General features: G+C 47.8%; 8 protein-coding genes across 8 annotated transcripts; 3 read left to right on the top strand and 5 right to left on the bottom strand.

The window, feature by feature from the left end:
• Nucleotides 1-324: 324 nt before the first annotated feature.
• On the bottom strand, nucleotides 325-3956 carry LCP9604111_3297 (heavy metal translocating P-type ATPase; the record flags this gene model as incomplete). Its single annotated transcript, XM_039070869.1, has 3 exons — nucleotides 325-3299; nucleotides 3359-3598; nucleotides 3653-3956. 3 exons carry the CDS (start codon nucleotides 3954-3956, stop codon nucleotides 325-327), a joined length of 3519 nt encoding a protein of 1172 aa, XP_038930564.1.
• A 1349-nt stretch (nucleotides 3957-5305) lies between these two features.
• On the bottom strand, nucleotides 5306-6044 carry LCP9604111_3296 (carbonic anhydrase; the record flags this gene model as incomplete). Its single annotated transcript, XM_039070868.1, has 2 exons — nucleotides 5306-5849; nucleotides 5899-6044. 2 exons carry the CDS (start codon nucleotides 6042-6044, stop codon nucleotides 5306-5308), a joined length of 690 nt encoding a protein of 229 aa, XP_038930563.1.
• Nucleotides 6045-6449: 405 nt separating this feature from the next.
• On the bottom strand, nucleotides 6450-6951 carry LCP9604111_3295 (uncharacterized protein; the record flags this gene model as incomplete). Its single annotated transcript, XM_039070867.1, has 2 exons — nucleotides 6450-6723; nucleotides 6785-6951. The coding sequence occupies 2 exons, from the start codon at nucleotides 6949-6951 to the stop codon at nucleotides 6450-6452; spliced, it is 441 nt and encodes a 146-aa protein (XP_038930562.1).
• Nucleotides 6952-9049: 2098 nt separating this feature from the next.
• LCP9604111_3294 (uncharacterized protein) lies at nucleotides 9050-9958 on the top strand (the record flags this gene model as incomplete). Its single annotated transcript, XM_039070866.1, has 4 exons — nucleotides 9050-9420; nucleotides 9580-9612; nucleotides 9665-9742; nucleotides 9796-9958. The coding sequence occupies 4 exons, from the start codon at nucleotides 9050-9052 to the stop codon at nucleotides 9956-9958; spliced, it is 645 nt and encodes a 214-aa protein (XP_038930561.1).
• Nucleotides 9959-10934: 976 nt separating this feature from the next.
• On the top strand, nucleotides 10935-12901 carry LCP9604111_3293 (putative MFS peptide transporter; the record flags this gene model as incomplete). The annotated part of the gene is made up of 4 exons (XM_039070865.1): nucleotides 10935-10938; nucleotides 11000-11302; nucleotides 11366-12148; nucleotides 12201-12901. 4 exons carry the CDS (start codon nucleotides 10935-10937, stop codon nucleotides 12899-12901), a joined length of 1791 nt encoding a protein of 596 aa, XP_038930560.1.
• Nucleotides 12902-13196: 295 nt separating this feature from the next.
• On the bottom strand, nucleotides 13197-14358 carry LCP9604111_3292 (CAZyme family CE10; the record flags this gene model as incomplete). Its single annotated transcript, XM_039070864.1, has 3 exons — nucleotides 13197-13771; nucleotides 13827-14079; nucleotides 14143-14358. 3 exons carry the CDS (start codon nucleotides 14356-14358, stop codon nucleotides 13197-13199), a joined length of 1044 nt encoding a protein of 347 aa, XP_038930559.1.
• Nucleotides 14359-14932: 574 nt separating this feature from the next.
• Nucleotides 14933-16506, top strand: LCP9604111_3291 (nicotinate phosphoribosyltransferase; the record flags this gene model as incomplete). Its single annotated transcript, XM_039070863.1, has 5 exons — nucleotides 14933-15038; nucleotides 15088-15171; nucleotides 15227-15846; nucleotides 15906-16233; nucleotides 16286-16506. 5 exons carry the CDS (start codon nucleotides 14933-14935, stop codon nucleotides 16504-16506), a joined length of 1359 nt encoding a protein of 452 aa, XP_038930558.1.
• Nucleotides 16507-16997: 491 nt separating this feature from the next.
• On the bottom strand, nucleotides 16998-19160 carry LCP9604111_3290 (transcription factor domain-containing protein; the record flags this gene model as incomplete). Its single annotated transcript, XM_039070862.1, has 2 exons — nucleotides 16998-18707; nucleotides 18762-19160. The coding sequence occupies 2 exons, from the start codon at nucleotides 19158-19160 to the stop codon at nucleotides 16998-17000; spliced, it is 2109 nt and encodes a 702-aa protein (XP_038930557.1).
• Nucleotides 19161-20994: the final 1834 nt, after the last annotated feature.

Raw genomic sequence — 20994 nt, 5'->3', positions numbered from 1 at the left:
ATTGATGATAATATAGATCGTGGAAGCTTATATTGATACCAGTATATATGTCAGAATTGGGAGTTGAGGTAGCATGAAAGCTATATAAAAAGACATCTGAAGGAGAATCAGTACGATATAGGTCTATATGTATAGGAGACTCGTATTATAAAATACTGCAGAAAATTCTTGGATTGTACTAAAAGACATGGAAGATTGCTTGTTGAAAACAACCAGCCGAACACAATAGATCTCAGAGCTGTTCTAACATATCGAAAGAAGGAAGATCATCTTCTGTTGGAGAAGATAATTCCAAGATAACATAATGATTATTCCAGCCACAAGCTAGATAGACCATCGTAAGAGCACAGCAGCGATTATGACGGGCAATACGCTAATTAGCTCCCCCAGACCTGCAAACTCGGGCGGAATTCTGACATTCACAAAAGCCCCAGCCGCAAGTAGCACGGCAAATGTGTTGTAGACAAAACTCCAAACGAAATTGAACTTGATACGTCTCATAGAGACCTTGCTGGCATCCATCATGGTGAGAAGGCCAGACAGATATGGACGCATAAGCACGACATCGGCTGCAGACTGGGCAACATCACTGCCTTCGTTTATGTGAACGCCGACTGTTGCTTGCGCGAGCGCCACGGCGTCATTGGTGCCATCCCCGCAAAAGATGACAATCGGCTCCTTACCACCTGAAAGACTGCCTAGGAGATCTTTGATGTAGACCTGCTTGTCCGCTGGAGAGCTACGAGCACGAATGTTGCTCTCGGGGATAGCTAAATTTGTCGCCACGTTTTGCACGGCGCCTTCGTCGTCGCCCGATACCACATGAACCGTCACGCCGCGTCTCTGTAGGGTATTGACCACATGGGGTGCATCAGCTCGGAGAGAGTCCTCAAGACCAAATACAGCGAGTAGCACACCATTGATGGTGAAGCAGAACACAGTATAGCCTTTTGTAAGCACCGGTTGCACCAGGGGGTGCGTGGAAGTCTTCAGCCAGCGAGAATTCCCAGCTTGTAGCGTTTGACTACCAAGTTTAGCTTCCACACCTCGGCCTGTCAAGCTTTTGACGTCAGGGACAGCTGTTGCAACAATCCCCTTGTGCCTAATATGATTACCAACAGCAACCGATACCGGGTGCTTGCTGTCACCGATGAGGCCCAAAAGAAGTGACAGGCATGATTCCTCGTCTCCGAGATAACTCTCAACGACTACGCTGAGCTTTCCCTGAGTCAGCGTTCCTGTCTTGTCAAGGACCACATGAGAGGCTCTATAGGCGACTTCGATAGAATGCGCCGACTTGAATATAACCCCTCGCTCTGCTGCGATACCGCTGCAGATGACAACCACCATCGGTACGGCAAGACCAATGGCACAAGGACATGAAACTATAAGCACCGTGATGGCGTAGGTGACAGCCTGCACGGTTGCTTCGGATCTAGTCTTAGCTTGTATTGATATGCCAAGAGCCACCCAAATAACAAATGTGGCAATAGTCAAGCCTACAATAACTGGAACAAAATATGAAGCCACCTTGTCGGCAAGTTCTTGAATCTTTGGTTTGGAAAGCTTGGCTTCATCGACCATGGCGGCGATAGTGTTAATAGCGTTGTCGCCTGGGAGGCGAGTTAGCCTGACAATTAGACTTGCCGATCCGTTGATTGTCCCTGCAATGACACGCGACTTGGGTTTCTTTTCGACATGCCGCGACTCTCCGGTGAGCATTGACTCGTTCACTTCAGATGACCCAGATACAACAGTCCCGTCGGTCGGGATTCTCATATCGGGAAGGACCTTGAACCTGTCTCCGTATTGCAGTAGCCTGACGTCGATTTCACGAGCATCTATTGAAGGTGATTCGTCCACAAGAAGGGCAGTTTGGGCCTGAAGCGATCGAATAGATATTGACTCGACCGCTTTTTGTCGGGCAAGTGTAGCGACATATCGTCCGAACATGATCAATGTAACTAGAAGTGTGCTTGTTTCAAAGAATTGGCCAGTGGAAAGAGGTCTACTAGCAACGAGAAAGCCGAAAGAAACCACAGAGAAGATATATGCCACGCTGGTGCTTAACACAATAAGAAGGTCCATCTCGATGACTCGCGAAAAGACAAGAGCCTTCAAGGCTTTGGGATAAAAAGGTCCTGCTATGACAACCTGAATGATAGTAGCCAAAGCCAGCGAGGCGGAGCTATAGGCGATTTTTCTCTCGGAGATGGGGGCCCATGCCATGATTAAGACTGGGATGGTAAGAACTGCAGATAAGAGAGTCATGAACCCGGAATGGCGGACATGCTTGCTACCAGCTGCAAGTGTTGGATCACCAGAGATGGGCGCAAGGCTTGCTATATCACCCCAGTGCTTTTCAATGAGATCTCGTGCTCCAACCACTTCTGGATCAAAAGATACACGAATAGTGCAATTTCCGACGAGCGAAATGTCACTCACACCTTGCGGCCAAGCCTGGTTGACGATCAAACCTGGATCCCCAGAAACAATTATATCCATAGCTGACCCATTACTGGCGATTATCTCACATTTGAACTCTGTGGTCCGCTCCAAGTGCTTTATAACAAGCTCCACAGTAGAGATACTGAGGTCCAAGTCGAATTCAGCTCGAGATAGAACCAAACTTGTCCTCAAGTTCCCAACCCCTGACATTATCGCGAGGGTTCTGTTGAGTTTCGTCTCACAGCCAGTGCAAGTCATACCAGATATCGAGAGGACCACATGCTCAACGCCTATGGCCTGACCCTCGAGATCAGGGGCAATTCTTACAGCCCCACCCTTCTCGTCGTTGGGTAAGGATGGCTTTTCGGAGGTACAGCAAATATCAGCACAAGAGCCATCCGCTGGCTTTATCTCTGACTTATCTGATTCGGAGATACAGGGGTCGGTGAAGTTGTTGCCGCAGGTGGTAATTTTGGGTTTGCAGCAAGAGTTGGTGGAGCAACCTTGGCTGGCACGAGTTTTAGTTACACGTGCAGGCTTGTACTTTCCGCCATGGTCGGTACTTCGAAGCGGCGATTGACTTGAAGATTTACTACTTGCGCAGCAAGATTCAACCGAGACGCACGAGACAGACTGTTTCAGTGGCCGTTCAGAGCTCCGACCCTTACCCAGCGAAGAGCGCTTTCGAGGCTCGCAGCATGATTCCTTGCCAAGGGCAAGAAGAGCACGGCAGATACACCCCAGTGCTGTAAGCCTAGCAGCATACTGCTCTCTAACTGAGCGATGGTGTCGATTGCAAGCTCTGCCCTGAAGCGTTGCACCTTCTGTCGGTGTGGATGTCGAGGAAAGAGCTGCATTAGACCCAAAATTAGTAGAGTACTATGACATAAGCCATTTATATTCAACATACAGTAACCAGCTGCTTCCATGCATGGTATATCTGACCCCGTATGACACTCACGTAAAGCCAGACGATCAAGGCAGGCTTCATCACAGCATGGCGAAGGCTTGTCTTGGCAGCACTCTGCCACAATAGGTTCAACGGAAGTAGCATGTTCACTCGACCATGGGGTACCGGAGCCGGTGTGTGTGTGAGGGTGGCCCGAAGAAACACTAGAGCTTAAAATTTTAGATTTGGCGGTAAAATTTCCTGCGCAACAAGCTACGTTAGCGGAAAAAGCATCAAGACGACGGATATTCTTACCAGCAGCCGAGGCAGACTGGTCGCAGCAGCCTTCCTCGCAAGCCCCAGGCAGAGCTGCACCCTTACAAGGATCAATAGGGTCCTTGTATACGGGGTCATCACGCTGGGCAGCGGAAGTTGCATTGGCATTATTATCATCTGTTTTGTCGTTCTTTCGGATAGCGCCGTTCCTATAAGACTTCTCTTGACTTGAAGTCTCCGATGAACTGCCACAACAATTCGATGAACTATTCGATTTCTTCAACTCAGCTTTATCAATCGCATCCGCTTGAGAGGGCGTCCTTTCACAGCAAGAGCGTCCCATAATGCTGGTTGGATAGTTCAACGTGGAGTCGTGGGAGGATTGTGGGGATCTGGGACCGAGGAGTGGGGTCGTCTTTTGGCTTGTTTGGCTTGTTTGGCTTGTTTGCAGGGAACTACTATTCGTAGTACGTACTAGTACTGCTTAATTAACCCTAGAGAGCCTTTCACTAACTACTTACACGCCAGTTACCGTATTTGAGTAGTAAACCAATTCATTATCCTAGCAAATCATTTCAAGCAAAGTCGAGCAGAGCGTTTTGTTGTGTACTCTATGCTTTCTCTATGTGAAACCGAGGTGAAACAAGAAAACTAGATGTTGGATGGTAATGTGATTCCCGGGGCCCCGCAATTTAGATACTCCGTACAGTGCTGCAGTATGTACTATGTAGTATGTAGTATGTACGGAGTACTACCATGCTCGTGAAGAATACTTCAAATACAGCTATTGCCCGCTGATACGGATGTGTACGAATGCTTGGCAGTTTAACCTTACAAGGTCCTCCGTGCTTCCAAGGTTGCATTTTTATCAGTGGAGCCCAGGTCCGGTGTTTATGTACATATCCCGAAGTCCGTTTTAGGCAATGAATATCCAAGGCAGGGGTCCACTTAGGACGCCAGCCTACATTCTATTGGTTCCTGGTAATTGCATTAAACTCAAAGCACGTGGAAATGAAGTTTCGGCCGAACCGGCTATGTCTCGGAACCGACAACCGGCCCCGGTAGTGCAGGCCCTAAGTCGTTCCCTCCTTTTAAAACTCAGCCCATTACCGTTGCAACTTGCAAGTTGGCCTTGGATTCCCCGCAATACGCCCTGCAGCATTCCACAACATCCATACTTACCCTTTGGGACAGAGCGAAACACGAAGCTGCCGAGCCGACCGAGCCGAACTATATACTTCGCCTTGAACAGGCAGCACCACAGTTTCTGGGGATTGGATGCTCGATAATTATACCAAATGATCTATTGTGCCTACCAGGCCTGTCGATTATTGAAAAGGCAGCACATCCACTGGAATAGGTGTTGAGGCAGCCTTTCTTCCTCTCTGTCCCTCTCAGGGAACAGCTCAATTCATTCCATGTTTTTCTTTCTCATTCCTATTCACTACAATAGGACGGCATTCTTCAACTCCGCATGGTTTCCATTACGTGGTGCACGTGTGCGTATGGGGTATACTGTGTGCAAAGAAACAAGAAGTAAATGACATTCGAAAAACTGACTATGACAGAGACCACCCACAGCCATAAAGACAGGGAAAAACAGGACAAAAAAGCAGTCGGAAGGATACAGGCTGGGCAACAACAAACCGAACACTTGACTCATGGCTGGCAGTTGACCACTGTGGTGATCATTCAATGATGCCCCGAACTGGAACCCGGCTTCAGACAGTATATTTTCTGCACATCCGCCAACTCAGCCTCGAAATCGATCTCAAGGTTTTTCAGCAGACCGTCGGCCAAATCAAAAACCCAACCATGAACGATGGGATACTGGTTCTCTTGGTAGCTTTGTTGGACAGCCGCGGTTTTGATGATATTCCTACAGGATTCAATCACATTGAGTTCAATCAATCGATTGTATCGGTCGTGCTCGTCGGATATTTCGTCAAGTTCTTGCTCGTGCAAGCGATAAACATCGCGGATGTTTCGCAGCCATGGGTTAAGCAATCCCAGATCAGCAGGTGTCAAGGCCGCCTGAACACCTCCACAGTTGTAGTGGCCGCACACGATGATATGCTTGACTTTGAGGTGCCGCACGGCATAGTTGATCACCGACATGACGTTGAGGTCAACATTGGGCACTAGGTTGGCGATGTTACGGTGAACGAACACCTCGCCCGCCTCCAGACCCATGATTTCGTTGGCGGGGACACGGCTATCGCTACAGCCTATGTACCTGATTGCCGTTAGACGAAAAAGACAAAGTTGGAGCCTATGTTGCTTACAGATAGTCTGGTGATTGTCCAGCAGCAAGCTTGTCGAAAAAGGTCGCATCCGTCTCTTTTTTCGACGCGACCCATATCTTGTTGTTTTGGAAGATATGGTCGAGCGACTGTTGGAGATAGTGATTGCCGTTCGGTTCGGAGGCCATCTTGTCAGAGTGTACAAAAACTTGGCAAATATGAACGTGGTTTGAGGTTTTGGTGGTCTCACGCAGAGCAGGGAGCAGATCCGAATCTGTTGGGACCTGTCGAGGGGTTTGTGCTTATATAAGCACGTGTCAAGACCTCGGGACCATCCGCAACCTTTTCCAAGGACCCGGTCCTTTGCCTTCGGGTATTGAGTTATCACGGTCTAACGGAAACTCTTAGTGTCAATTTTACACCGACTATTTCGACTACAGCTTCACTATCTCAAGAGTAGCCAGCCACTTATGCGGTCTGTCATGTCTTTTGGGTAGTATTTCTGGATGTCTTGTTTCGGATATCCCTTATCGGTTTTATAGCTAGACGGCAGAAAAAGGCGGAAGAAAGTGTAGAATCCTTCGTCAAGGATGTTATAAACCAATGACGCCATGACTCTGATTCTGCCATTCACATTCTACGGTCAGCATCATACCGCCGCCCGCACTGAACCGCCGCGTTTCCAAGGTCGCACACCTCGGCCCGTGTCGGAGCGGCACGCAAGAAGTTGACACTCGGGTGAGATAGCCAGGGGAAATAGATCGGCGCCGGCCCGCGCGGATTCGAGCTCGTAGCTCTCGAGCAAGCCGAATTTCGGGTGCCAGGTGCACGATAAGCCGGCCCCACACTGACGCCGTCCGACGAGATCTGCAGAAGCTGATCGGGTAGCGGCTGGAGGACGAGAAGCGGAAGCTCTTGAGCAGCTTACCTGCTCGCAGCCGATGTGCTGACCAGGCGGCTCATGTCGTCGCTCGCGAGGCTGGGGATGCATGCTCTTGCCGTCCCAGGGTGGCCGTCCATCTGCGCCTGGAGCAGGGACACTTTGGTTGGGTCATCGAGGTGCAGGCCGGCAAGACGGTCCCGTCGGGAGACCATGCAAGCAGTCCTAGATCTAGATGGTGGAATGAGTAGCGCTTGCGCTTCATTTTGTGCAGTTCACGATGTTGACGACACTTTCTCTTTTCCTCCCCGGGATGGGCTGCTACTCCGCTCAGACGATCACTCTCAGTTTGACTTGCAACTAGGGGTCGATCATGGCTCGGACCACAAAATTTTCGTATTCTTTAAATTTCGATATTTGATCCCTACTTTATCTATGTCCATCTCCTGGACTGAGACCCGAGAAAGCTGTGGAGGGAAAGTTTTCGATGACCTTTGGAAATTGGTGGGTCTAGACGTTCATCCCAGAAGAATAGGATAGTGATGCAGAATATGCTAGATTGTGAATTATGCTACAGTACATTAAAAATGCGACCTACAACTTTCGCAAAGCTCCGTCGTTCAGCATGAAAAATAACAGTATCAATCCTATGAATTTCCGACAGGTTTGAACAACTGGTCCTTCGGGTGTGGGGGATAAATACGGGGCGTTGTAGCTGCCACCGATGCCAGGTACCAAAAATACTATTTGGTGGAAAGCATGGTGTTACTTTCAATGGCGTGGCTATCGATGATCGGTGAATACTGGATCATCCACACGTCGTTCACTACTTGGCGGAGTATGCCTGTTTCCTCGTAGGTCGAGTGAAAGGCAAATGGAAGCCCTTGATCAATCATGTACTCGACCACTTGGCCGATTGTATGACGCATCACATTCACGTTGCTGAACCGACCTCTCAGTTTGTGTACCTTAACCCACGGAACTTTGAGCTCCCCCACGACTCTGAGTGAAAGTGAAAGTGGAGGATTATCCGATACCAAGGCAACATCAGGTACCTTGGTATATCCAGTTCCAACCGACTTAAAGTCAGCAAACCGGATATTCACGTGTTGTGCCCTGAAGACAGCTCCAAGAATCTGCCCCACAGATTGTTCGAACTGTCCCTGAACGCCTGTTTCATCGGCAACATAGACTTCTTCTTCTCTCAGGTCCCGACCGTCAATTTTGTAGTCGATTATGGCTTGGGATCAGCTTGTCGACATGCTAGCCCGGACATCGGCATCGAAGGTTTGCCATCAAGATAGACGACCCGTATATCTAATACTGTGCAAGGCAGAGGATTTGGTCGTGTTGGGGGCAATCCGAAGGCCTGGGAGAGCACTCTTGACTGCATCTTTAGAAGGACCTTCTCAGGCATTATCTGAACAAGGCCTTTTGTCAGTATACCAATTAAGCTTCACGTGCAAGACTCTTTGGTAATACCCACTAAGAAATAGGAAATTGAAGATGCGCAAATTGCTGGGTTGGGAAGCAATCAATAAGAGAGAGTGAATATCTAGATAGATGGTGATGATGATGATCCAGCTACTCCCACGAAGCCCTCTGAATAGTTCCTGGAGACAAACGGCCTGGAAGCCACAAAGGTCTCAGAGGGGCCTTGAATGGCAGAGAAAGCCCCAGTGTATGCCTAAATGTATCAAAATCAAACCTCCGGACATTGAACGAATTATAGAGAAAGAGCTGATATATCTCGAATGAGGTGCGACTCATATCATAGGCCATTAGGTATATTACCTGTTGTTACTTCTCCTACACTAAGACCTAGATAACATCCAGCCCATATTTGAGCAGTAGACGAGGCAGAAGTAGGCGTTTGTTAGTACACCTGCGGTAAGATGGGCCCAGCAGCATGCAAAAAAACCTAGTACGTAGAGTCAAAGTAATGATGCAGACTGCCTTTTTGAGTTGATATACCCACACCCCTAAGATGCCTGATTCTTGCCACATTCCTTAGGCATTTGATCAATTAGATACTATCTAGCATCTAGCATTGAGATCCCCTTTTTCAGAATTGAACTATCTTGATTATTGGTGTTAAATAGCTTTGGAGGATCTTTTGATGGGACGACGGTAAGTGTTAGATCATCTCCATATGGCTTGGTGGGTGATTAATCAGATGTTAATAGTTTGGTGTCTGGTTTACTTTAAATTGACCTCACAAATTTGTCGTCATTTCCATCGTCACCTTGATCTGACCTTCCTCTATCTACAATTCATTCCATATCACAACATCTTCCCTATCGGACACTCACGATGCCCGAAAGAGAGCCTCGTCAGTTTCTTCCCCAGATGATTGGTGAAGGGATCATTACCTACTGCCCGGATTCTGATGACCCTGTGTTATCTTCTTTTTACAAAGCGCGCCAATGGGTCATCGTGGAGAAGCTGGATGAGGACCCATACACGGTTACCCCAGAGGATTCCGACCAAGGCATGGGCCCCGCATTTACTACTGGAAAATTTCTTTGTCGCCGTGGACAGCACGGATACCATGCCTTCATACATATCTACAAACAAATCCCTCTGGATGGCACTGAATTCAATAGGTCGGAGGATCGGGAGAATCAGGCTTCCGATATGTCCCCTGTGGAGCTAAATGCCCTGAAGAAGTTTACAGAGAATGAGTATGCCGCTGCTCCTAAACTGCTTGGATATCAAATTGATATATAAGATCCGACCGACCTTGTTTCTGGCGGATTTATCATATACCTTATATTTGACAAGGTCCCAGGACGTCCTCTTGAATTTGACAAGTTCTGGAGCTTTCCCTTACGCAAACGCAGGACTATTCGTGAGAAGTTCAGAGTCGCCTATATGTTTGTTATACAGTACAATTATGATCACGTTCTTCAAGCTAACTAGAATTAGGGAAATTCTGAGGCTTGGGTACCAGCCTTTGGAACCATCCTCATTACAGCTCATATACGAGAGAGAGGAAGATGATATGTATATTCTACTATACCCCTGATACTCTCGAATCTTAAGCTGATAATTCATAGCACAATCACCGGTTTTGATACAGCTATGAAGATTGATGAAGAGCCTTACTGGACAGACAACAACTTCGTGATATATAACCTAGTTCTGCTTCCCTCGAAATATGAGAAGTACGTTCCCAAGAAGAAGGATATCAAAACCGATAAGAACGGCTGGAGGTGGTGAGAAGGAGAATTGATGTCAAAGAAGGAACCATGGGGCAATCTCTGTCGCTCAGTCTCATGTGTTTGACCAACTAGCTTACAAAGAATACTACCAAGATCTATCACAAACGATTCTCTCTATTCACTTTAAGTACTAGGAAAGTCTCACTCCCGTAGAATCGCTCACTACAATTTCTCAACTCTTCAGTCTACGTCCACGTCTCTGTAGAGCTATCTCCATAGAAATTCCGCTAGTAGGCCTTGAAATAAAGGATTTGGGAGTCTTTGGTTGGAAATGTGTTCACCCCTTCCACAATTTTCTCCTAGACCACAATCTTCTGCGGATATATTGCCAATATGCTATCCTCACCGATTCACCCCTGCTTTTCTAAGCTGACCATATACTTTTTTCAATGTATCGGACATCACAGCCTGTCTGCCCAGTTTCTAAATACGAAGATGTCATTCACGTCACCACCGCCTAACTGATGAAAAGGATAAGGCTGACGTCGAGAGCCTCATATCTTGGCATCTTGGCATCTTCAAAGCGGAAGCTTGACAATAGAAGCATTTCAATAATTTTTGACGATTGCGCACTGTACTACTTCACCCGTGACTAGGGTTGGGGGGAGGGGGGAGGTGAGAGGCTCTGGACGTTTGAAAATTGCGAATCTGGAGCTATAATGGTTTCAACGGAGCAACTACAAACTTGGGAAAGATCCTCGAGTGCGCCTACAGCTGTCACTGGGTCCGTGAGATGGTCAGTGTTACATTCCTATACCGATTCGTCATTCCTCCTCACCATCCCGTGCTGTCGCAGCCCACTCTCCTGCAGAAGCTTCATCTTAACCGGAGAAGGAGTCGATAGTCCAATGCAACGCTATAACGCAATTGAAGCAGCAAATTTGCCCTTCACCGAAATTTCTGTTGGTTCTCTGTATTTATTGTTGATTTTCTCCATTGGCAAACGTCGGTCCACCAGCTGCTTTTGATTCCCAATGAGTATGTAGACTGTACTGGTTCATCAAAGACTATGCAGAACTGACATTCTGGACAACACCAGGTAATAGTGAGACCATCCTTACAGACACCTCGGTGGTGGCAGCCCGCGGAGTGAGCGAGGTGAAGTCGCTGCATTTGGATGAAGGGTTAGGGGGGGACTCTCAGGCATCGCAAGAATCCCAGGAACCCTATGATGATGTGTTCACCCCTCCAACCGATGAAGAAAATCAAACATTGCGCAAAGTGGCCGCCAATCTCCCGTTGGTTGCTTTTTCCCTCTGCCTGGTCGAATTTGCCGAGCGCGCGTCCTACTATGGGGCACAGACACTCTTCTCCAACTTTGTGGAATTCCCACTGCCCGAAGGTGAGCCTCATTTTCAAATATTCAGTGTCGAGAGTGTCATCCCTAAACAAGTATAATACACAGGTGGCAATGGCGCCGGTGCTCCTCCGCGCGGAACCCAAAAGACAGCCGGAGCTCTGGGATGGGGATTACAGGCCAGCACCGGCTTCGTGCTTCTATTCAAATTTTTGGCCTATATTGTCCCCATCTTCGGTGGTTACTGGGCAGATACTTATGTCGGGCGGTATAAGGCCATCATCATTGGTGTGTTTATCTGCGGCGTTGCCCATATCATCCAGATCGTCGGCGCGATTCCCTCTGTTCTCCAGAAAGGCAAAGCCAACGCAGCTCCACCGTTTGTCATTGGCCTCTTACTTCTTGCCATCGGTGCCGGTATTTTCAAGCCGAATATCTCTCCCACTGTTCTGGACCAGCATAAATCCCAGACGCCGTACGTGAAGACTCTGAAGTCGGGTGAGAACGTTATTGTCGACCCCGAAACCACCAATACTCGGACCATGCTGCTGTTCTACATGTTTGTTAACATTGGTGCTTTCTACATGTTAGCGACAACCTACGCGGAGAAGTATGTTGGATATTGGCTTTCCTTCCTGCTATCGGGTATCATTTACTTCTTTCTTCCAATCCTCCTCCTTGCTGTCTATAAAAGGACCAAAAAGCAACCTCCCAGTGGAAACAAAGAGCTCGCCGAAGCCTTTAAAATTGGATGGACTGCTCTTGTACAAAGCAAATTCCAGTTCTGGCGCAAAGACTTCTGGGATTTAGCAAAATCTGCCAACCTTCGCAGTAAGGGGATCGAAGTTAGTTGGACAGATACCTCAGTATCAAAAGTTGCGAAAACAATTGGTATCATCATCCCTCAGGCATATTGATCAACGAATTCTAACATCATTAACAGAGGCATGCGACATCTTCTGGTTTTTCCCCATCTACAATTTAAACGACGGTGGTATCGGCTCAGTCGCCACGAACCAAGGCGCATCAATGATCACAAACGGAGCACCCAACGACCTTCTCAACAACTTCAACCCGCTAACGATTATCGTTGTCATCCCGATCCTGACTTTCGTGATCTATCCGTTCCTTGAGCGGCGCAAGCTGAAGCCTGGCTCCATAACCCGAATGACGATTGGGTTCGCTGTTGCCACTTTAGCTGGCATAGTCGGTGCACTAGTCCAATGGAAAGTGTACCAGCTCTCACCATGTGGCACTCACGCATCAACGTGTGACGACGTCGCCGATATCAGTATCTGGTGGCAAATTCCCAATACATCTCTCAGCGCCATAAGTGAATGTTTCGCCAACGTCACGGCGTACGAGGTGGCCTATGCTCGTGCCCCAAAGAGTATGAAAGGCCTGGTGATTGCTGTTTTCCTTTTCATGACGGCCCTATCTAGCGCTCTTGGTGAGATTCTTATCCCGGCGACTGCGGACCCATGGTTGATCTGGATTTGGGCTGGTCCTGCTGTCGCCCTGGCGGTTCAGACTGTTATTTTCTGGTTCCGGTTCAGGCATTTGAACTCTGAGAACTACTTCGCCGATAATGTTGTTTCTGATCTGGTTGAGGAGGAGCAAGTGTCACTTAAAAGGGAAGCTTGAGTTTCATCGTCTAACAACGCAAAGATTGGAGCGGGGCACTGCTTGTCTTGTTTCATGGATGACGAAGTGCAATATATTTGCCAACTTCATTCACTCTCCTCTACTATTCAAATCTTTTCGGAAGAACGCTTGACTTAAGATAGACAGACCTTCTCTGTAATCATCTGACTGGAGAAGGGTCTTGTGCCGGCTACTGATACGGTTACGTTCGAGTAAAACCAAGTGAAGTAATGGATTTTAGTAGAGCAGATTATATTGAGCTATCTGACCGGAACATAGAGAATTGTCGCAAGTTCTAGTCCACCGTTGTGGAGCCAAGCCAAGCGCCTGTGATAATTTCCAATCCGTCTTTCAACCAATCCGTTTCCAACGTTGTTGCAAAGTCGAACCCATGGTCAGCATCTAGGCCATGAAGCTTAACAATTGCATCGGGCGCTTTTTCTCGCACTAAATCAAAGAATCGCTGGGAGCCCTCAAATGGCACAGCTGAATCCTGCTTTCCATGGAAAATGAAAGTTGGAGGAAGTTTCAGACCTCCGGCAGCAGCGAGATTTTCAACCCTCTTCATAGGGAAGAGGTAGTCTTCTGACCCGAGGAACTCTAGCAATCGACCATTTTGGAAAATCGAGAATGCCAGCTTTAGACGATCTGGGGGATCTGCAGCAGTAGCCACAGTGGGCAAGGGTGCGGTTCGCATGGCTGCAATGTGTTCTTCAATAATTTCATTCGGCATGTTGGGAATTCCAAGGATAGTTTTGGGATATGCCTCTGTGTAGAACTTTGATTTCAAATCAAGAACTGGATAGGCTGCGATGACAGCACGAATTTCTGATGGGTAGCTGAGTGCCAGTTGAATAGCCAGATAGCCGCCTCACACTCAAGTCAGATCATTTGTTCATGCAAGAGTTCACTACAAAAGACTCACCCGCGCTTTCCCCCACAACGATGAGCTTGTCGAGATCAGGGACAATATGACCATATCCAGCATCTTCGATTGTTGCAGCAAATTTTGTGCTGTGTATCCAATGCCAAAAATCGTCCATGTCTTCCAATATATCCTTTCCCGATACTTCAGGCAGCAAACGGTAGTCTGGAGCCACGATAATTGCCCCTGTTGATATAGCGTAGTCCAACGTCCAATTCGCGAACCAAACAGGATAGCGACTAGAACCAGTGACCTACAGGCAAGTTAATTCACAGTCGAAGGATTGTGTAGTCTTCTTAGTGCAAGTAGCTCATACCAAAAATCCGCCATGAATCCGTATCATGACTGCACATTTCGAAAGTTCTTGCTGTGATAGTATAGCCCGAGGGATGAGAATATCTACATTGATGTGAGAACGACCCTGGTTGAAGCTCTTATAACTCGTGTTGATCACTTGAAATGGCTCATATTTATCAGCGGTGTCAAACTTCGAGAAAATTTCCACCAAGTGGAGATAAGGATCGGTTGCCATATTGATGCTCGATATGGGAGGAGATGGGGCAAGGAGGTGGGGTTGTTCGTTCGTTTATGTACCTTGCGCCTTCGCATGACCTAAAGGGGAAATGGAGCGAAAGCGAAGAGCCGAGTACATACGTACCCCAAGACCCGCAAGGTTCGGCTAGTCTGTAAGTCATAGAGCTACGGACTTGACTAAGCAAATGAAAGCATAGCCGTACGATAGTGGCAGTATATAATACTGGCATTGTTGGAATCTTGCGCTTTGTCATTGAAGTCTAGTTAACTAGCGACTGCACGAACTATGCAAACAAACCAGGAGATGTAATTGTTTCACAGCTGAATAGAGATGTACATGGTGCAAACAGAGCAAATAGAGCAAACACAGCAAACAGCTGATCGGCATATCGGCGATCGGCGCGTTCCCCCGCTGTAAAGTGATTGCGTAACTACAGGAAAAAAGAAAGAACCTCCAACAATTTGGCTATTTCGGCCCATTTATCTGTCCAAGCTGCACTGTAACCTATTGCGATCTATACCTCTCCATTGACTCGCCATCGATAGACTGGAACCTCTGGTTAACCGACAAGATGGGCCAGGACATGTCCCCGCCACAGGGCGTCACATCCCTTCTGGACACGGATCTATACAAGCTGACGATGCAATGCGCGGTCCTCAAATACTTCCCGGATGTTTGTAAGTAGCCCTAACCGAGTAATGGGGATCTGGGCTGATCTGGGCGCAGATGTGGCCTACGGCTACACGAATCGGACCCCGCAGATGAAATTGCATCGCGGGGCATACAAATGGCTTCTAGAGCAGATGGACAGTAAGGATATCCCTTCTTGTCGCAATCGTACAGCTTCTAACCAATTTGCGTGTAGAACTGGCCGTAATTCGCGTCACCGCCGAAGAGCGCGAATGGCTCCGCCAAAAGTGCCCCTACCTCAATGATGAGTACCTCGCCTTCCTAGAGACCTTCCACCTCAGACCCTCCGAGCATATCAAGATTAAGTTCATTCCGGAAGAAGATACGGGCAGCGATGACGACCCAGGAGACGTGGAGTACATGGTTGAGGGTCTCTGGCTCGACACCATCTTGTATGAAATCCCGCTGCTGGCGTTGACTAGCCAGGCATATTTCATGTTCACCGACAAGGACTGGGACTATGAAAACCAGGAAGATAAGGCATACCGAAAGGGTTGCACTTTGCTCCGGAATGGCTGTGTGTTCTCTGAATTCGGTTCGCGCCGTCGCCGCGACTACCATACCCAAGATCTGGTTATGAAGGGACTCTGCCGTGCGGCAGAGGAGGGAAAGAAGCAGGGCTGGCCCGGGGTGTTAGCCGGAACTAGCAATGTTCACTTTGCTATGAAATACAATACTAGTGCCGTCGGCACTGTGGCCCACGAATGGTATATGACTATTGCGGCTATCACGGATGACTACCAGAATGCCAATGAGTTGGCATTGAGCTACTGGCTTGGCTGCTTTGGAGAGGGGGTATGTATTGTCAACTCTCCGGTATTTAGAAACACCTCAGGCTAACGAGAGAAACACAGGTTCTTGGCATTGCTCTTACTGACACCTTTGGCACACCGGCTTTCCTGCGTGCATTCAGCAAGCCCATCTCAGTACCAAATCAAAAGGGTGGTACTAATCCGAGCACGACAACCTACGCTCAAAGCTACACCGGTGTTCGCCAAGACTCGGGTGACCCTGCGTTCTTCATCAAGATGGTCCGGGACTTCTACGATAGCCAGGGCATTACCGAGACCAAGACAGTGGTATTCTCAGATTCTCTGGATATCGAGCACTGCTTGGAGTACAAAACAATTGCCGAAGAGGCTGGCTTCAAGCCAACCTTTGGAGTGGGAACATTCTTTACCAGTACGTTTGAGTTTTGCAATCTCCTGCAACACAAACTCTAACGAATTCGCAGATGATTTTATTAACAGATCAACCGGACTGAAATCCAAGCCTCTCAACATTGTTATCAAGATCGCCAGCGCGAACGGCAGTCCCGCTGTCAAGCTTAGCGACAATCTGGGAAAGAACATGGGCGATTCTGAGAAGGTCCAGGAAGTCAAGAAGAAGCTGGGCTATATCGAGCACGAGTGGGAAGAGGGTGATGAGAGTCGCCGCTGGACGAAAAAGGCATAGACTGCCTGCCTATCCGCACCATACAATTTGCCTTTGCCACTAAATCATAGGCCATTTGCTACAGACTTGGTAAACATGAGCCCATGATCATATTGATGTTGGAGAGGTGGTTATTGATATTTGCTAGAAATAATGTGTGCCAACTCCATAGAGAATAAGAATACATGATATCCTGAAGAGGTCTGAATTCCGTTCCTCCGCAACGAGGCTCTCCAGTGAGGTACACCCGAGCCATATGCACTAAAAGCACTCAAAGCTTAGACCATCTCACCTTCCTCATTTTCTCCGTTGCCTTCGTCACTTCGTTCGCTTGTTCGTCTCCAACGTGCTCATAGTATCCTATCTGAGCCATGGGGGTTGGGGATTATTTCCATTTATACTCACTTTTGTTATCGTTCCTTCCTCGGGCAGAAAGCTATGAATATCTTCCAATAGTTGCCAAGTTACACGTCAAGGGACGACAACAAAAATCCTAATTTGTTATACATAATCTAGAACATATCATCCTCAGACTCGAACCCCAAGTCCCGATCTAGATCGCCAGTGATTTCGGGCCTTGCATCATTCATTGACTGGTGACGAAAATGCGTTGGATGAAAGTCATCTGTATCATTCAAAGTAAGACAGAACGCATCGTGATTGTTTTGATCTTGATCTAGTGGAGGTGTTGCCTTTTCAGGCACGCGGAAGGTTTCTGTGTTACTGTACTGATTCAGATCAGTGTCTTGAAACAGCTCCTGTGCCCAGTCGACGGTATCTTGGTCTTGGGGCGGGGGTGATATATAGGGTTTATCTTGGTTGTTGTTTGGATTGGGAGGGGTTTGAATATCACGGAAGGAGTCGATGTCGATGGACATAAAGTTGAAAGGATTGTTGTCTATGATGCCAAGATCGGAATCAAAGTCGAAGTCATTAGGGAATAGAGGAGGTGCGGGTTCATGTGTGGTTTCGACGCTGGGCTTAATATGATGTATATTCCCCTGAGCAGATGAAGTTTGTGCTTGCGGCTTCGAGATCTTGGTTACAGCAGGTAGATGTGCTTGGGGTTGGAATATGGAATTGACATTGCTTGGTTTCCTGGTCGCCAAAGACGTTGCAGGGGCATTCAAGTTGTATTCCATGACTTGGAAGAATGTACTAGAGGCGCCCGCCTGCATTTTGATAGCTGCCTCGATGTTGGCGAACTCTTGACTGGCGGCCGGATAAATATCCTTGAGACAGTGAAGGCCTTGGATACAACGATGAAAGTTGTCGACACTGCTTTCGCGGACAGCGGGGTCCTCGGACATGGTGTTGGTCAAATGCGCCACAGCGGCAGGTAGAATCACAGTCACTCCAGACTGCGGTAGAAACCTTGTCAGGTTGAGCTGATTCAGGCCTTGAATAATATGTGTGATCCCCGCGGCAGCATCGTTCATTTTTGTACGGGCAGCATTGCGCCAGTCCGTCCGCGATTTAGATTGATCTTTCAAAGCAGTCGCCCGAGGTCGGTGAAGTGCACTGCTGGTAGCATGATAGAGCATACGTAACATCGCACCATGAAGCAGCAGCACATTTTCACCGTCATAGAAGGTATTCCCCGACTTCGGGATGAATTGCGCATCTTTAGGGAGGGCACTAAGCCAAGAGTCGAGCTTTTGGCCGCATCGCGCAAACTCAGACTCGGAAGCCTGTCGAGGGATAAGTGTGACTGTGGTTCGGTCTGTGGCACCAAATCGGCACTGAGATGGTGTATATTGTGCGAATAATACCCTACCAATACATTGACAGAGCTTCACCTTCTCGATGAACAGGGTGGCGAGGCGTTTCTGATGTGACACATCTTGGAGCTGACGGCAACAGAACTTAGCCACCACATATGGAGAGAAAGGTTCAAAATCAAAATCATCCATTCTGAGCATTGGAACACTGCTCGTTCCATCATTAACCTGAAGCGGGCGCCGCATACCCATGGCGATCAGCCGATCTCGAGAGTACAGACACCACCAGAGCCGAGAACGGAGCCGTTGAGTCCGTATATCAATTTCATCTGATGCAGGGTCTTTGTTCAAACCGATTGACTGTGCTTGTGTATTACATACTCCAATCCAATCCCATATATCTCGCTGTGGGCTGTTCTCTGAATCAGCCCAGTAGGTCATCAATAGGAGTGCTTGGAGAATCACGATGCGATCCTCTTCGCAGTCGAGAGAATAGAGTAACTATTGATGATGAGTTAGTTCACTGATGTCGCAGCCCCTTGAAGAAAGACAAACCCTTAATCGAGTATAGAACGCATTACGCGCACTTTTCCGGGTTGAATACCCAGCATCCTGCAGGTGCTTAAGGTCGACGAAAGCCGTACCAACAAACATGACTGCCTGAAATAGTAAGATGCTAACATTTCCCTCTGGGTCATTTTCAGCCACACAGCGTAAGAACTCTTGCAGGTTCAAAACTGGCATGAAACTGTGTACCCATTGGATGTAGCAGCGCAGAAGCTCATCCCGCAACCCACTCTCTGGAATTGAGACGGCACCACGAAATCGTAAGAACTCTAAGTCTTCTGGGGATATGCGAGCCGGCAAGGGTTTTAAAAACCGGGGCTCGTCGTCCAGTATTGCCGTCAGTGGGTCAAAGTCCGGGTCTATTAGGTCTTGAACGGCAGACACCATGTTTGATAGAGGCATCGAGTGCTGCACATTGGGGTTCCCCCGTGTACGCCATATCCCGGCAGGTTCTGACTCGTGTAACCATGGGGATTGCGGATCGTATCCATGAAGATGGTGGCGCTTAGCCGTGGGCTCTTGGCAAGATTCTGCCAACTTACGTTTGAGAGAAGTTGAAGACATGGGCTCTCAGGTGTGATGTGTCATGTGGCCCTGGTTGGGGTTAGACGTATGCGATTTTGTTCCACAGGGACCTCAACGCATAAGCCTGCAAGAAGGCGGTGTTCGGAACTGGGGAAATGTGGGGGCAACTCTGCGGGGTCTTGGCGCCTGGGGAAATCGGCCCAAATATCGTTGGCTTGATGTCATTCTGCTCCATTGGGGATTTGAATTGGTGAATCTAGTTGGCTAGATCAGTGATCTATATACGATGAGAAATGAAATTATTATAGTCCACCAGTTTTTGACCATCGCTTCTTCATATAAATAAAGTATGTAGGTCACTATACGTACTATTTTCTCCAGTTAGGGATTCCTATTCCAGCCTCACTTTTATAAGGCCCTCGGAGTCAGCCCGCCGAGTAGTTTCAAAAGACGCCCGTGATAAATTTGATCGAAATCATGATATATTAAGTACTCAGTTCATACTCAATCCGTCAGTCGGTACTCACAATAGGATTATTTGTGAACTACTTCCTGATCACCATATGCTGCATACTCCTACTCCGATCGCCGCCCTCAAAATATCCGTTACAACAAGACGAGGCAAAGAAATCAAGTCGCAGAAACAGCCTATTGGTTGTTTATTTAGAGTTGCCCGTGCGTAAGTGGTATATTCCATCTTTGGACATCCACACAGCTTGCCTTCACTCTATCTTATTGGCCACGGCTTGTTGGTTCCTTTGCGCTTCTTCGGATACTTGCTCAGTCATGGGTAAGATATTGTGTTTTTCTTTATGAAGGATGATCGCTAAGCGCTACAAACAATCGGAAGCGAGGGGCTATATATTGGCGCTCATATAGATGACATACTATCTGAGAGAAAGATAGAGAGATGGCTTGAGCCAAGTTGCGGTAGAATGGTAGAATGGTAGAATGGGAATTTCTAGTGTCATTGTACAATTGGATAGACAAGGTGTTCAGCGATAGTAAAATATATATCGCTGCGTGTTTCAGGCATAGATTCGGCATTGCTATAATTCTGTTGCTTTACCTCATGTATCAATTGGCGTCTTATTCTACACTGTTAGAGATTCAATAATCGACACAAGAAACGTACGCATCCATCTCAACTTGTTGCAGTCGCTGATAGCTACTCATCTAGTGTTGTCAGCCGATTTTCAAGATTGGTACAACTGTGCTATTACAAAGCACAGTCAGATATGGCTGTTGCCTCAGAGATCTAGTTGCAGCCTCTTCCAAATCTTGAGGGACTAGGTCATAATTATCACGGGCCAAAAATTGGATTGTACCACAGCCGGACATCCAGCAAATGGCAAAATTCCTGATATTCGTGAATCTCAAAACAGGACACAGCATGTCAGATAGTACATGCCCTGCCAATAAAATATTGTACAAATTATCCAATCGAAAAACAGCCGAGCGAAAGATGCTCCCGCATCATGTTTTCCTTTGACCGACGCCGATATGCTTCCACAGGTTTAAAAGAGGGAGTCCGAGTCGTACCACCGGAGGTATAGAAAGCGTGATGATTTTACATGCTGCGCGATATTAGACGAGGCTCATTCGGTTGATCTCGATGCAAATGTGTTGGGTTGGCTCGACTTACGGAGGAAGGAGGAATTCTCCGAAGCTTGAGTGGAGGAACGCAATACCGGCC

This window comes from Penicillium roqueforti, assembly GCF_015533775.1.
Source record: "Penicillium roqueforti strain LCP96 04111 chromosome Unknown scaffold_05, whole genome shotgun sequence".
NCBI classification, from domain to species: Eukaryota; Fungi; Ascomycota; class Eurotiomycetes; order Eurotiales; family Aspergillaceae; genus Penicillium; species Penicillium roqueforti.
The sequence above is the reverse complement of the archived record's forward strand: the minus strand, read 5'-3'. Positions and strand labels throughout refer to the sequence as shown.